The sequence below is a fragment of the Adiantum capillus-veneris genome, chromosome 15 (assembly GCF_014529385.1).
Source record: "Adiantum capillus-veneris isolate H3 chromosome 15, ASM1452938v2, whole genome shotgun sequence".
Taxonomy (NCBI): Eukaryota; Viridiplantae; Streptophyta; class Polypodiopsida; order Polypodiales; family Pteridaceae; genus Adiantum; species Adiantum capillus-veneris.
In genome coordinates, this window is record NC_140945.1 from 62,823,140 (window position 1) to 62,840,345 (window position 17,206).

At 43.3% G+C, this 17,206-nt stretch overlaps 1 protein-coding gene across 1 annotated transcript in view; it reads left to right on the top strand.

Moving 5' to 3' along the window:
• The first annotated feature begins 7,121 nt into the window (after positions 1-7,121).
• Positions 7,122-17,206, top strand: part of ABCI11 (non-intrinsic ABC protein 14) — a 31,574-nt gene continuing 21,489 nt past the window's right edge. Inside the window, exons 1-4 of the mRNA XM_086482608.1 lie at positions 7,122-7,331; positions 7,404-7,483; positions 7,778-7,829; positions 7,906-8,018. Coding sequence (XP_086338734.1) covers positions 7,218-7,331; positions 7,404-7,483; positions 7,778-7,829; positions 7,906-8,018 — 359 coding nt within the window. The 5' untranslated portion in view covers positions 7,122-7,217. The remainder of the gene's footprint in view (positions 7,332-7,403; positions 7,484-7,777; positions 7,830-7,905; positions 8,019-17,206) is intronic.

A 17,206-nucleotide genomic window follows, 5' to 3' on the forward strand; every position in this document is an offset into this window, starting at 1 on the left:
TTGATCCTTTGGGATGAAATTAAACATGGTTCTTTGCCGCTACTTTTGCAATTCTCTCCTCTCTTTGGGTAAAGCAGACTATGCCATTATAGCTCTTTGAAGTGAACCATCTCAATTTCTTATGATTTTCACGAGTCCACATTAATGGAGTACCAACTTGTTTGCCCTCTCAAGAAGGTTGGTTCATCCACAATGAGCACATTTACAAGACCATACAAGAGTCTTGTATGAGAATTGCCTTAATCTTCATACAAGAGTCTAGCAACATGGATCAACGTCATAATCCCTCACATTCAAGACCCCAGATAGGCGAATGCCTACCTCAATAAACAGTGATCAGCTCAATTTTTTGTGGTTGATGCCCTTTTCAAGAGCTAGCGTTTCTACCATCTCGATCCCTCCCACTCCAATCTCTACATTCATCATTGTCTTCACTGCCAGCATGGTTTTCTATCATCTCGATCCCTCCTGCTCGAATATGATCTTTGCGTTTGTCACGCCCTTATCAAGAGCTAGGATTTCTATCTTCTTGATCCCTTCTCTACATTCATCATTATTGTCACTACCAGTATACGTTTCTATCATCTCGATATCTCCTACTCTGGACTATGCGTTCATTATCATCGTCACTACCAACATATCCATTATTTCTATCCCAGTGATCATCATGCTCTCTGTGAGTCCATTGATTACCATCCTTGTGGCTACAATCTCCCCTATATGTATCCGCTCTCTCATGGTCTCTTTGCCATCATACCTTATCTCCTATCGATTATGTCTATCGCGATTTCAACCATTGTGTCGATCATGTTTACCATTGATCTTCATCATCATCTCTTTTACAACTTTTGCTAGCGTGTTGACGTGTTCACCTCATCTAACATGTTGACCATGTCTATTGTGATTTCCATCACCGTGTCTACTGCAATCTCCATCATCATCTCTTCTAAAACTTTTGCTAGCATGTTGACTGTTGCATTCAATTCTGCCATAATCTCTACCATCACCATTGCACTTCGATGTTCTTCCACTTCTTTCAACTTAGCCTGATGGTCAACCTCCTTTTTGCAATATCTTTGATTCTCCCTCCATCATCAGAAACAAAAAAGACCACAAAAGGCTAAATCTACCATTTTGCCTGTTCGTATGATTTTCACAAAGAAGAGTTTATTACCGTCAAGACTTTTTGGAACTATGATTTTTGAATGTTTTTTCTTTCAATGATGAGATGGACTTTAAGATCAAGATTCGAAGCTTAATGTCACATTTTTCATTGCTAGTTTCCACTGTATTCTCAAGATCGTACATGCATATTTTCTCAAAATGAATACTTTTGAGAGAGAATTTGGATCCCGCAATGAGTAATCAAAGAAATAGACCCAAGTGTAGGCATGGGGAATGCTAATCTTAATCTTCTTGGTGTTGAAATGCTTTCAAGGGGAATTGGGATCCTTCAGTCAGTAATCTATTGAATCAAACCTAGGTGTAGAATAGGGAAATGTTTCTTTGTGTCTTCATGGTTCCATCTCTTAACCTTGTCTTTCTCAGTTTCTCACAAGAAGATAGCACCCCTCCTTTTTGCTGTGAGAGTACCACCTTACTTCTTACTAATGTAAAGAGTGCTCCTCTCTTCTTTTTGCAAACACCCTCCCCCATATTTGGGCTCATGCCAAGCATTTATTGAAGTTGAATATAAGGGACCACCTTCTTATTGGTGCTCAATGCTCGATGTACCTCACTGAAGAGAGCTCCTATTGTTGGAACCCAAAATTGTAGTAAAATCATGAGCATGTTGGGTACATTTTGCATGTGGACATACAAGGATCTCCTTGGGTGAGGAAAGCATGCACCCATTCAACTTGAAAGGCAACCTTAGACCACTTTGTATTTTTCTTGTTAGAGTACGAAGTCATTCATACCTTACTTTGATGATATCTAGAGGTTGCATCTCGATCTAATATGCAACCAAACCTAATCACATAACCAACCTTTTCACCAAGCGTGCAACCAAATTCTTCAACAATCCTCTTGGCTTCAGACATTGCAGCCACTCTTAGAGGTTGTGTTCCACCAATCTTTCTTTTTGTTGTGTACCCTTCTTTTGCTATATATTTTGTGACCTGTTTTTTTCCCGAAGCAGTTTCTCCAATCACCATCAAAATCTGGTTCTCTCTAATCGGCTCATTCTTGAGCTTGTAAATGGGAAGGATGTGTCTTTGCTCCTGTATTGATAGCTTTTGTTGGAAATAGGGTTGCAAGAAAACACACATAACTTGGAGAAGATGAAGAAGCTCAAGGCACACAATAGAGAGTAGTATTACGTAGTGTCCAATGTAAAGATAAGTTAGCCCTAGATTGATGGGAGTATATACTATGCACGAGGGAAAAAAACTCCTAGTGAGGGAAAAAATGCCCCAACGGTCCTACGTGTGTTCACACACATCACTACCACATGTATATGGTAACAAATCCCCCTGGGAGTGATGCGGTGAACAAGAGCTGACACGTAATGTATAGGGAAGTGCCATGCTCCACAAAGGGGAGTAAGCCCAAAGCTTTGTGAGCAGATTTGCAAGGTTATCCTGCGTTGGCACATAAGCCAAGTTGACCTCTCCTGTTGAGAGTCTCTCCCTGACATAGTGATAATGCACCTCAATGTGCTTTGTGCGAGCATGAAAATTTGGGTTCCTCGCAACTACCAATGCGCTCTGACTGTCAGTGTAGATTTTGTTGGCCGTGTCCTAGCCAACACCCAAATCAACCATAAAAGGCGTTTGAGCCATACACACTCAATTGTAGCTGTGAAGATTGCCCTATACCCAGCCTCACAATTGGAAATGGTCAAGAGGCAAATCACATAAAGTCCATGTTTCTTTTTCTATAAGTGCATCATATTCTGATTGAATGGCAACCATCCAATTTTTTGAATTATCAAAAGATACAGGTTCCTCTACATCACATAAGCTAGAAATAGCCAAAGCATAACAATCTGATGCGTAAGATGCATGGCGAGAACCTGAACGAGTACGACTACACAAAGGTGCATCCAATTTACTGTCACGCAAAGTATGCACCATCCATTTTGGCATACCTCTAGCCTGCTCATTCTCAGCCCTTTCCACATCAACATGTACATCTGCATCAGTAATACACCGATCAATAGCATTTTTTGAAACCCCCATAGTTTGTACATTTGCCTCATTGGAGCTCGCATCTCTTCTAATTCACTATCCAGTCACTTTGGAGTCACTTTCTACTCATTTTTTCTTACATTTATTAAGACAAGAAACACCCGAAGTTTCCACCACCGAAAAGAGGTAATAAATTGTCATAAATGTCATGTGATCTTACATTACTGTCTCTAATACATGGAATAAGGGCTGAATAGAATCTTCCACAAACACAACATCTTGTGAAACCAAGATACCCTTTGTTTGCGGATGGTACAACCCGTAACCTTTACTTTCAATATTGTAACCAACAAAAATGCATTTAACAACCTTAACATCCAATTTTCTGCACTGCGTTTGTGGCACCAAAGCATAAGAGGCTTGATATCATGACATGCTTCATACGGAGTCAATAGATTACAAAGCTTTCGTAGGGCACTTGTTGAGTACATAAGTAGCAGACATGATGGCCTCAAGCAAAAATGAATGTGGTAAAGCTTGACTCTTGTCCATACATCGTGCCATCTTTGTAAGCAACATATTTTTTCTTTCACCAACACCATTTTGATGAGGTGTATACGGCATTGTACATTGGTGTTTTATCCCACGACTAGCCATAAATTTATTAAACTCATGAGACATATACTCCCCCCCTGATCTGAATGGAGGGTGTCCATAGTACATTTAGAGACATTTTCAGCCATAGCCAGAAATTGTTTGAAGCACATAAACACTTGGGACTTAGCTTTACGCGGATACACCCACGCATTTCTGGAGTAATCATCAATAAAAGTCACGAGAAGAGATTCTTCTTGTACATAAAGTGCATCAACAAGTGTGAAAGAACTGCCATTCGTAGCAGTCAGCACAATATTTCCAACTCCTTGGACCGAATAAGAGGCATTGTTGGCACAAGTTTCGAGAGAGGTAAACAAGTCACAATGTGATGTAATGTGCTTTGTAGCACCACTGTCAAAGCACCACACTTGTGAATATGTAGCAATTGTCATACATGCATCATGGACATAAGGATCATAAGTGCACTTTGCACTAAATTCCCACTTTGCATCTACATCAGCATCACAATCTCGTTTCATAGAAGATTCTACAATAGCTGCACTTGTAGTAGAAACTGCATCTTTCTTCTTGGTCTCTTTTGCCTTCAATTTAGGACACTGCTTGATCAAGAAGCATTAGGAACATGTGATTTTCCACTCGTTGAAGAACCATGAGAGGTGGCTACATTGTTTTTACCACCTTTTCTTTGAGTAGCAATAAAAGCATGTTCAACTACACCCTATTTAGCCCTGTTGTTTCTTGAATGTGACTGCTGCAACAACAATGTCCATAATGCATCAAGCTTGAAAACATCAAGAGTTCCTTGGGTCGTAAGTCTCCAAGTACTATCAAAAGTTTGATAGGAATCTGGCAATGCATCAAGAACATTCTACACAAGGGAATTGTCTAAAACGACTTCGCCTGCAAAAACGAGTTGCTCATTAATATCCTTGACATCAACAAGGAAAATGTCCATGTCATCTTCCTCATGCATAATCTTTGACTCCAGCTCTTTACGGAGCAATGCAATTTTAGCATCATTGTGACTTGCATAAAGACTAGCTAGAATATCCCAAGCATGTTTAGCTGATTTAGCTGAGCGAATGTGAGGAGTAATAGTGTGTTTCATAGATAATGCAATCAATGCATGAAAATGTGCATCTTTAACATCCTAACAAGCCTGCTTAGCCATAGGCAAAACAACTCTAGCAACAAAAAACTTGCCACTAAAATCTGCAACATCCTCAACAGTGCCTATATCCACAAAATCAGGAGGTACATCAAAACCCTACACAACATTTCAAATGCCCTTTGACACAAGAACGTGTTGCATCATGTAAGCCCACATTGGGTAATTGTCCTCGTCCAATTTATCCACATCAACAAACATCTTGAACACACATGTATTGTTGTCAGCCGTGGCGAGTGCTTGCACCTGATGTGAAAATTGCCTGAGAAGAGGAGAAACAAGGTAGGACTAACACGTGCTATATATCACAACCCGAAGAAGGCTGTAAGAGACTTGTTATGCAGAATATAGCACTGATAGAAATTCTGCATTAAAGGACAAAATTGCCTACGCAATATTGCCTTTAGTGGAAACGGAGGTCGAATCAAAATTCTGAGCAGACCGAGCTCTACGAGCCCACCCAAAGTATTTGTCAAGCTGACGCTCTCACCAAAGCTCACCTAAACCTGAGAAAAGGAGCAGGTGAGTGATGGCGATGCTGGCGACTATGCCCGGGAGTTCTCAACGTGCTTTGATACCAATTGTTGGAAATAGGTTTGCAGGGAAACACACACTGCTTGGAGAAGATGAAGAAGCTCAAGGCGTACAACAGGGAGTGGTATTACTTAGTGTGCAATGGAAAGATAAGTTAGCCCTAGAGTGATGGACGTATATACAATGCACGAGGGAAAACACCTCCTAGTGAGGGAAAAAATGCCCCGGTGGTCCTAAGTGTGTCCACATACTTCACTACCACATGTATATGGTAACAGCTTTGGCTTTTGCCCAAATGTGGGTGCCTTACCACATACATTCTTCTTCAAAAAGCTCCTGAGCAAGATGCATGGAGGTGCCACAGGCAGCAAGAGGATGGAGGTGCCACAGGCAGCAAGATGCATGGAGGTGCCACAGGTAGCAAGAGTAGAGTCGACGTCTTCATTGACATCTGCTTTGAACTGCATAGGGAAAACCTGGCGAAGTTGCCCTGGCCCAAGCGCTCAAGCACCTCAAGCTCCTCCATGGAACATAACATCTCCATCTGTGTAGTTTGAGCTAGTGATGATGTTCGAGGTTGTGTAGGAGTATGGACCACTGCATGCCATCGTTATGACCAGTTGATCAATGTTGGCACCACATGTAGCAATCACTTCACGTGCATAAGTAGAAAATCGTGAGGATCGGTAACAAAATGGTGGCTATCTTGCGCTATTTTTAGCATATCATTCTTTACCTGCTGATCTACCACCAATCCCTATGTTCCACTTGGATAGGCTGAGCATCAACATCCCTTGTTCAGCTGATGTCTAGAAGCCCCATGAAGGACTGCCATGCCCAGATGGATGCATGCTACTTATTGACACCTCGTTTTGGGAGGTGGAATCAATGGCTCACGATCGCCAGTTGATCGTGATCGTTGGATTGTCTAGGGAATGCAAAAGATTCCCACGTTTTCGAATCCGGGGCTTGAACCCGTTCCTCCTCTCCCCCTTGGGACTGACTCTAACCACTAAGCTATCACATACTTGTTGAAAGGTGCATGTGTGTGTTAAGTTTATAGATCACGTCATCGTGGATAAGTTCACACCTAGCTCACACCTAATTCACACTTAGTTCACAACAAATTTTGTGTGGTGTGCATACCCTCCCAAGTTCAAAGCAAGCTCACACTTAGTTCACATCGAGTTTACACCAAATTTGGTGTGGTGCACATACCTCTTGAGTCCATACTTAGTTGCCCTGATTGCACCCGCCCCACGATGCCTAGCGTGGGCCATTGATCTCACCTCCGTAAGGGCATGTCAATCAGTGACAAGGTGGACCACCCTCTCATTTAAGTGCCACCGGGTCCCAAACCATGGGATCAATGGTCCCAATTGAAAGGAGGGATGGTGGCCGATCTGGACCATTGACCAGTTAAATTTAAACTCAGGATCCTGAGTTTAGATTTTACAAAACTAATATCGAGAGGCCAACCACGTGGATTTGTGAGGGATCTAATCTCAAAACGCCTTTGCTTTCTGAGTCGGGGTTTTGAACCCTCACCATCAACTTGAAGAGCAGAGACTTGACCAACATGTCTCTGTGTTTGGTTGAAATAGATGTGATTACACATCAATGTGAAGGTAAACTTGAGATCTCGAGTTTAGTTTTTACCCACCGCCCTTGATTTTGCAGAAGGGCCGGTGGGAAGCTCAGGGTGAACCACGGTCGTCGGGTCAAAAATTTGACACAACTGTGCGCTCGAGGGTCATAGCGTCGTGATGGAAACTGCGTTGCCAAATTCTTTCGCGCTCTCCTTCATCCCGCGAACTCCCGCAAAGCACGCCATTGCCTCTAGCATGCTTTGTTGCAGTAGCAGGTCGCCCATTTTGCAGGTACTTTCTACTCAGAAGTTGTGGTACTTGGGTCAAAACGTGCGCTTGATTCTCTCTCTCTCTCGCGGGCAGGTCAAGGACGTGAGCTACCGGCCTCCAGGAACTGAAGTTAACCTGCTAGATCATGTCAGTTTTGAGCTTCCGGAAAAGAGGTCAGGCTTCTTGCCTGCTCATACAACTTAGTTAGTGCATATAGCTCAGGAAAAGAGTAGAAAAGATCTGAAACCCATCAAAATAATTAACCGCATTAATTCCCTTTCTCAAACTTTACAACCTTGGTAATGACTACATTCATACTCATTGAATACGCATAATCCTCGTCTACAGGAAAGTGTGCAGCTATTGTTGTAAATGCACATACTTCTACCTGTATGTTTGCATTGAGCAAACAGATGTATTTAGTAAATTGCTTCTCTAACCCAGAATGATATTTTCTTTTCTCCCAGTTTAGGCCTGATTTTTGGACGTAGTGGAAGCGGAAAAACTACACTTCTTCAGGCAATGTCCTAAACATATATTTGAAAATGTAAATTTTTAGCAGCTTTTGAGTTATCTCTGCTTTGTGTCTGAACAGGTTCTTGCTGGCTTGGCTGTTCCAACCGAAGGCGTCATAACCAAAGAAAATCCCACGGAAGACGAGGCATCCACGTCTGGCAATACAGGGATTGTTTTCCAGTTTCCTGAGAGGTACTCTATTATGTCGATCTATCAGGCTGCAACAATGTGAAGATGATACTGCGCGTCCATACAAGTAGCTCGGCATTGTACCATAGTAGTTTGCATTGCACTTCATATAAAAAGTAGCTCAGCATTTTACTTTTTCACATTACACATGTTTTTTGACAGTTGATAACACTCCTACGTTGAGCTTTTGCTCTTTACACTTGCTTTCCAAATGAGAAATTCTTGCATCTTCTTGGTGGGTGAAATGAGGTGAATTTCACTTCACGTGGTGTAGGTAGCAGTGCAAGGGCATGGTCTTGCAATCTTTGATTGACAAAAACAATGCTACCATTCAGATCTGCAACAGAACCATCACTTTGAACCAGGGATGCAAGATAGTTATCTTTCGAGCTCGACGGACAGAAACCAACCTTGAATGATTTTAGTTTTGCTTTGTATTTAGATGCTTTTGGTACACTGTGGCAAGACAATCGTCCTTCGAGCTCGACAGACAGGAATCAACCTTGAATGATTCTAGTTTTGCTTCGTATTTAGATACTTTTGGAACACTGTTTGAAAATGTTGTTTGAAAATTGTTTGGAATAAATTAAATTTGTTTTAAACTTGTCTTGGTGCCGATTGAACTTGTTTGATTCTGATTTAAATGCTGGTTTCAATGTTGTTTGATAATCTCTGGACGATGCAGACTGTGGTTTGGGGAGCGTCTAGTTGTAGTTGGGACCTCTAAACGACGGAGGCTGCGGTTTGGGGAGCGTTAGTTGGAGATGGAAACCAAGCTGCGGTCTTGGGAGGGTTTGATTGTATATGGAATCCTTTGAACGATACAAACTTCAATCTGGGGAGTGTTTGGTTGTATCTGGATGTCTTTATGTTATGTGTTTGCACATGTGAATTCAGTGTCATTTGTAAAGCATTTTGTGAAGCATATGAAATCTGATGCATCAATAGCTCCACATTGGATGAGATTATGTGATCTTAGTGCATCAAGATATCTACTAGAGATTGGTGAGATATGGATGTGATGGTTAACATTGCTACACTGGATTATTAAGAGCTTCCATGAGGATGAGATGACTGGTGAAAATTTGATTGTGGAATTGTATGGTGTGATGTTGTCAAAGGTGCAATAGAAAAATGAGCCCTCTGCACATATTTAAAGGCCCTTGGCCTTGAAAAGTAGTTACATGAAAAGCAGTTAAACTCAAAATCGTCTAGTCTAAAAAGCGTGAGCCCAAAAAGCTGCCAGCCCATTTTGCGGAAATCTGTACAGTCTGCCATGTCATCAGCATAAAACGCAAGCGTCCGTACAACTGCCACATCATCAACAATTTTGTAAGGAATTGAGTGTATAAGTGGTCTTGCTTTATTTTAATGCCTTTATGTCTCTTGGGCCCCATTGGACGGGGTCCCATAAGTTGGTGGGAACTCTTTTTAAAAAAAATAGGCCACTCGGCAAGACTTTGCAGGTAAAACTTCTTACGTTGCTTTTGCTTCTTTACTTAGGGTTTAGGCCCCTCGGCCGGGATCTGAAGGTTGGTTCCGTTCTTCATTGACTTGACACGTCAGCAGTTTGTGACATCCCCCCTTCTTGAAAGAAAGTAATCGTCCTCGATTACCAGATATCTACAAAACAACTCAAGTTAGCTCAAAAATTTCCGAGGGTCATTCCGAGGGACAATCAATTTTCTTAATCCAGATCGGAGCTCTTGATATCCTAGGTCGTTGATTTCTCAAAAGTATCTCATTCAATAAGGAGTCTCATTCCAGATCGGAGCTCTTGATATCCTGGGCTCTTGATTTCTCAGAAGTATTTTATCCAATAAGGAGTATTGAGTGGTTGACACATCTGTCACAAATTGATGACATGGCAGTTCTGCCCGGGCATATTGTTGATGTAGCGGCAAACTGTACGGACAGTGACGTGGCAGACAGACCATACGGACGCTGACGTGGTAGTGTCGTGTCACTGCGCTTCCACTGTGGGAAATAAGACTGAAGGATATAAATTGAGCCAATTTGCAAGATATGCTTAACACTGCATTGACAACAGGATATGGTTGGCAATGCTTGGTTGATATGAACACCAAAATTATATATGGCAGTGTTTAGGGTTGATATGCATGCCATATGTGATGCTTTTACGATGCACATAAAGTTATTGATGGGCTATTATTTTGGAGTGTCGTTATTTGAAATGCACTAGATGCAGTATAAGCCCTACATTGCTAATGGAAGGTCGTCCTTGGAATGATCTCATCTATGCTTGCACCTTGAAGGTGAGTTGCCTCATAAGGGAGAGTATTCATTGTGTGATTGCAAGTCGGGGTTGTTGGAGGAAAATGCCGTGTTCGGCAGTGTTTTGATTGCTTAAGTAAGCCGGCCGACGGCTATTAGAGAACCATGTTGTGCTAGGGAGTTGCCTTGGTCGATATCTAAGCCAAATGTGGTGCATTTCATGATGGCCGCCCATATGCATCATTCGTCGCCACAAAATGGCCGCTCATAGGTTAGGTTTTTCTTCTAAGAAAATGTGGACATGAATGGGCATGGTAGCGAGCAGAACTGAGCGCATAGCTTTTTGAGCTCACGCTGGTTGCCATGGGCCTCCAACGAGGCTGGTGAAGAAGCGAAAAAGCCTCAGAAAGGCCAACGTTTCGGGACGAGTTTCGCCAATTTCTGCGCTGTCCAGTGTCCGAGTTGCCACGTCATCAACGGTTGTGCCCGCGCTAACCACTAGCACTAGCGCTAGCGCTAGTGGTAGGAAGGAGGGGAGCTAGACTTGGCTATAAAAGGAAAGTGGGAGTTAGTGCATGAAAAAGGGGAGAAAAGTTAAAAAACCGGGTAGAAGCATTTTTAAAAAATCTCTATTCCTAATTTCCTGGTGCCCAAGCTCAAAGCTCTCTTATGCCAAGCCCTCCATAGCTCTCTCAAGCCAACTTATCTCTCTCTCTCAATCACGTACACATCTAACCCTATGTGTACGTGGACAAGCTACTTCATGACAAGGGTTCAGTTCAGTTAGCTTAGGAAGTGTTCTGGCACTTTTGTGAGTCAGATTACCATCAGAACCCATCAGGAGCATTTTTTCAGTGCACAGACCTATTTTCCCTATTTTAGCCATTTTTCACTTATTATTAATAAGTAACTGTTGGGAAACTGGGTAGGGCAATTTGACTAAGGCAGTATATAAGAAAAGCTAGCGCTAGCATTATTTGGCAGAAGAGGCAACAGGGACCAAGTGTCCAACAAAGCACCTTCTTAGCAAGACCCCCGGGCAGCAAACCTAGCGTTTTCAGCCAACAAGGACCAACGTTTTTCACCATTGCTGATCAGCCCCAGCGTTTTGCATTTGCAGATCAGCCTGGCGATAGCAGGACCCAGCAGATCCCATAGCGTTTTTGCAGCAAATCAAAATCAGCCCTAGCATTTTTGGAGTTGCAGATCACCTAGCGTTTTGCAATTCCTTGGCGACAGATTCAGCCTTTGCTTCAGCGTTTTCAGTTTTCAGCATATAGACACCGCATAATAACCCCCAAACCTCGCAGATCTCACCTTCCCGCAGCAGATCCTCACTGCACGGTTAGATAAGCCAAAGTTTGCAGTTTCAGCCCGCTATTCGCAGATTTCAGCATCTACGTTTTCAGCGCATCATCGTCACGTCGTCATCATCGCCGCGTCGTCATCGACAGAGTCAAAATTCAGTAGATACAAGATTTGCAAATTTCAGCCCTAGCGTTTTCAGTTTTCAGCCCGTCTCGTTGTTGTCCTCATCGTCGTCGACATTGTTGGCAAGTCCATAGCATTGTAGTGATTTATGCAATCAATAGTAGATCGCTCTCGCCATAGAGAGTGGGGCCTTCGGAGGAGGGTTTGTCACAAGACGGGCACCACGTGCCAATAGAAAAGAACAGATTGAACAAACTTTTAGCACTTCAATAACAACTGAATTGAAAGAGAGAGACGACACGCGACACGGAGTGGCGGAATTCCACCCCATTCTGTATTGGCCCCAAACCTTGGCGCTCCTTTCGGTATTTCTTTATATTGCATCAACACAGTACAAGCCGGTACTCTAGACTCTGCACCTTCTCCAGGAAGCATGCCAAAGAATGAGTCCTTAGCACATATTTAAAGGCCCTTGGCCTATGAAAAGCAGTTTACATGAAAAGCCTTCCAACTCAAAAGCTTATGGTCCAAAAGCAATGCCAAAAAGCTGCCAGCGTAAATCACGGAAATCCGTACAATTGCCACGTCAGCAGTCATCGCAAAACGCGGAAATCTGTACAGTGCCACGTCATCATGCCAACGGAAAATCTGGAGCGTCCGTACAGTTGCCATGTCATCAGCTTTGGTGTGGGTCCTGCTTTATTTTAATTCCTTTATGTCACTGGGGCCCCATCGGATGGGGTCCCCATAAGTTGGTAGGACTTATCCTTCTGTTACTTGTTCTTCTTACGGTTTAGGCCCCTCGACTGAGATCTGCAAGTTGGCTCCATTCTTCAGGGCTTTGACATGTCAACAGTTTTTGACAGGGTTTGACAACATTTTTGTGTCGTATTCTTATCTCTCTATCTCTCAGTCTCAACACCTTCATTCACAGTGTTCACTTTGTTTGTGTTCATTGCACTCTCTCACTAAAGGAACGGAAGGCTCTCCCTTCCATAAGTAAAAGGAACCCTTGAGCACAGTTCGGAGCACTCATCTTGAGCAAAGTTCAACATTCACATCCACTGCACCTTACATTGGTATCAGAGCTTTGGCAGTGTTATGTATCACTCAAGGAAAGAACCACAAGAATTTTTTTGCTTGTTGCGGTCGCATGTAACCCAAGTCCACTTGGGCGTGTCGATTCCTATTCGTGTTTTTGAAGAGTGAGAGAAAACCCAAGAAAGAAGGGCTTGTCCAACCTCCCCTTGTTTCTCTTTTCACTCATTGAGAGCGGACCGTGCACTTAGCGGCCGGCCAATCGACGTGAGGTGGGAAAAAGCAACCTTGATGTGAGCGCAAGGCCACCAAGGGGTGCGCCCGCGGGAAAGAGAAGAGCTCGGGTAAGAGAAGATCCTTCTCTAACACAGATTGCAAGCAAAAGAAGAACCTCAAGAACTCAAGACCCTCAAGAACCTCAAGAACTCAAGAACCTCTAGAACTCAAGACCCTCAAGAACCCAAGAACCCAAGAACCACAAGAATCCAAGTTCCTCGTGAACTTAAGAACCCAAGATCTCAGTGTATGGTCATCACCTGAAGTGGAATGGATACTTCGCATGGAGGTGATGAGCATGGAAGTGAAGAAGAAGTTTCACCCCTATGAGGTTTTTCCGACCCTCCCCCCTCCCCATCTACGCCAAGGATTGTACCAAATCCTATGGAGGCTTTGGTCAAGACGATGATGGACATGATGTTACAACAAGACGCGCAACGCGCTGCCTTGGAGCGCGAACGCCAAGAAAGACGGGCATCCTTGGATCGCGAGTGTGAACAAGTGCGCTTGGCGGTCGAGGAACGAAAAGAAAGAAAAGCAGAAAGAAAGGCTGACTTGGAGCGTGAGCGCGAGCAAGCGCGCTTGGCGGCCGAGAAGCAAAGAGCGGCCTTGGTGTTAGAGCGTGAGGCGCAGAGAGACCAAGGCATGCAAGAGTTGGTCCTACACGTCCTTACCTCGAAACCCGAGCCGACAAAAGATGTTGGTGGTTCATCAAGTGGCGCAAGCCGAGATTCGGACTCCAACAACCCCGTCACCGAGAAGTTGATGTTTAGTAAGTATGACGGTAAGATGGATGCTAGTGTTATTCGTTCTTGGTTGCATCAATTTAATGCTTATTTTGCAACAACTAAGAAGACAGGGAATAGCAAAGTTTTGACAGCAGCCATGTATCTTGTCGGTGATGCCATCAATTGGTATCAAGCACGGCAAGAGGAGTAATTGGTCGCGCACCTAGAGGAAGCCGAGGTCGGCGTGCCCCTGTCTTTCAGCTGGACCGACTTCCAAGACAAGCTCAAGGCGCGGTTCTTGCCACCTCAGTACGTAGCGCGATTAAAAGAAGATTGGCGCAATCTTAAGTAGAATGGTACTCCAGTCATGTCTTTTTCTAACCGTGTTTTGCAGCTTGGCACCCAATTACGCAAATCGGATGCGAAGCGCAAAGAGGCTCTCACTTTCGGGTTGGACGACTATATCAGGTTTGATGTCAAAGTCCTCGACCCCATAGATCTCAACAAGGCGGTAGCAATTGCTCTTGCACAGGGGATGAAGCACAACAAGGGAAAGCCTAAGGAGAACAAGACTTCTCAAAGTACCTCTCAGAATCCTTAGAATGGTAAGAACGGTAAGAATGAGAACTCTTCTAACCAATCTTCCTTTAGTCTCTTAGAAAAGAACTCTCCAAATGAACCTAAGGGTAAAGCTACCACAATTGCTAAACCTAAGCTCACTCTAGATGAAAAGACAGAAAAAGGAATTTCAGGAGGATACATCACGTCGGAAGAACAAAGCATTTATTCTAAGGAAGGTCGATGTTATCATTGTCACATCAAGGGTCACATAAAAAGAACATGTCTTAAGCTTGACTTAATGAATCTAAAGAATCCACAGAACCCACATCCTCTGTCAATGCAATAAATGAGAACACGAGTGTGACCCAAGTTTCTCATGATCCCCCCATTGATGAGTCTCTCATCAAGTGTTATGGTCATGTGAAGGGTCAACGTTTTGTCATATTGTTTGACCCAGGCAGTATGCATGATGTGATTAGTGACTCTCTTGTCGAAAGAGCCCGCTTGGAGGTTAGCAAGACATCTCCTTTTGAGGCGTCGGGCTTCGCTCCCGGTATGGGCTCTCTCATCACGTAAGAGTGCCTTGATGTTTTGTTCACTGTTCAACAAGCGTCCTTCCGCATAAAATTTGTAGTATCTCCTTTTTTAGGATGTGATATGCTTTTAGGCATTCGATGGTTTCGTGTGATTGGGCAGCTAATAATGCCAAAATTGACTCTCCCATTGTCATTCGTGGGGAGCAAGTTGTTCATTCTTCATCTCTCATTTCTAATGTGCAGGCGAAGATTGAAAAGAATCGGGAGAAGGAGACTCTCTCAGTCTTGTCTTCTCCAAAGCACGACACACATGATTTGCTTGATCAAGATGTGATTCTTCGCAAACATGATGATTTGCAGAATAAAGATGTGATTGTTCACAAGGATGATGGTTTAGTTGATGCTTTTTTTAGTGAAGCTAACCTCATTGCAGATTCGATTAATAACGAAGAACCGATCTTGGCTCTCGAGACAAGATCTAAGGAACCCACACAGGAAGTATTATGTGTGCGGATGATTAGTCAGCACGCATTGTTCTAGTGTTTCATTCGTGATGGTTTCCTGTATTTTAATCACCATCTTTATGTGATCCCTTTTCATAGGCATGCCATATGGTACGATGAACACGATTCTCTTATGAATGAGCACGGATTTATGCGGATTACTCATGAAAAGATGAAATGTTTGCACCTAAGGAATTCACATTCCATGTCTCTTCCTTGGCATGACACAGTATCCGAAAGAGCACAGAAGGATTGAGCATCAAGCATCGGAATTTCCATTGTGATTTGCCACAATTGATAGATTTAGATCAAAAAACAAGTTTTGAATCCATTGTTTGCGTGTGTTTGATGAACGGTTTGGCACTCCGTCTATATGTTCATCTACATTGCATGCACAGTCTTTAAAGAAGACTAGAATTTTTCCAGTCACTTTACATGGAATGTGTATGTTCATGTTTTTGCATTGGAATTGGTTTCGGGAATTTTCATCGTGGGAGATTCTTGAAGAAGGTAGACGAATGACTATAGATGAAGTTGAAGCATTGAAGGAGCCACATATGACTTTGTGTCGCTTTTGGCGCAGCCCAAAGAAGCAAGCGTTGCAGACCTTTATGAAGTTCAAGTATTGCCCGACCCACACATCAGAGTGGGCCGGCGAAGAGTCCTTCCCAGGATTCATCCAGACGCTGTTTGCGATCTCCCTCGACGCCATACAGTTCGGTACCAGTACCTCACTTTAAAAAGGAGGGGATGTCACATGTACATCTAACCCTATGTGTACGTGGACAAGCTACTTCATGACAAGGGTTCAATTCAGTTAGCTTACGAAGTGTTTTGGCACTTTTGTGAGTCTGTTCGTAGACCGTGCATGTCCAGGCACTTAGAGTAGATGCATATCCTCTGGTTGCACACGGCATGATCTTCAGATTACCATCAGAACCCATCAGGAGCATATTTACAGTGCACAGACCTATTTTTCCTATTTTAGCCATTTTTCATTTATTATTAATAAGTGACTTTGTTGGGAAACTGGATAGGGCAATTTGACTAAGGCAGTATATAAGAAAAGCTAGCGCTAGCATTATTTAGCAGAAGAGGCAGTAGGGACCAAGTGTCCAACAGAGCACCTTCTTAGCAAGACCCCCCGGGCAGCAAACCTAGCGTTTTCAGTGTAAGGTGTAGCGGAATGAATGTTGAACTTTGCTCAAGATGAGTGCTTCGAACTGTGCTCAAGGGTTCCGTTTACTTACGGAAGGGAGAGCCTTCCGTTCCTTTAGTGAGAGAGTGCAATGGACAAACAAAGTGAATAGACACTGTGAATGAAGGTGCTGAGATTGAGAGATAGAGAGAGAAGAATACGACACTAGAATGTTGTCAAACCCTTCTCCAAAGGCCCCACTCTTTATGGCGAGAGCGGTCTACTTATGATTGCACAAATCTCTACAATGCTTGGACTTGCCGACGATGTTGACGACGATGAGACGGGTCGAAATCTAAGAATGCTAATGGCTGAAATCTGCAAATCTTTATTTGCTGAATTCTGACATAGAATCGATGACGACGGCAATGATGATGCGCTGAAAACGCAGATGCTGAAATCTGTGTTTTCCGGGCTGAAACTGCAAACTTCGATGGATCCCGAGGTTCGGGGGTTCTACTGCGGAGTCTATCTGCTGAAAACTGAAAACGCTGATGCTTTTGGGGATTCCGTCGCAAAGATCTGCAAAACCGCTAAAGTGTCTTGCATATGCAAAAACGCTAGGGCTGAAAATGGTCTTGCTGTGGAGAATCTACTAACGTTGGAGAGTCTGCTGCTTCTTGTTGTCGCCAGGTTGTTGTCAAAGCAAAAACGCTGGCTGATCTAAGGTTTTGTCCAAAAACGC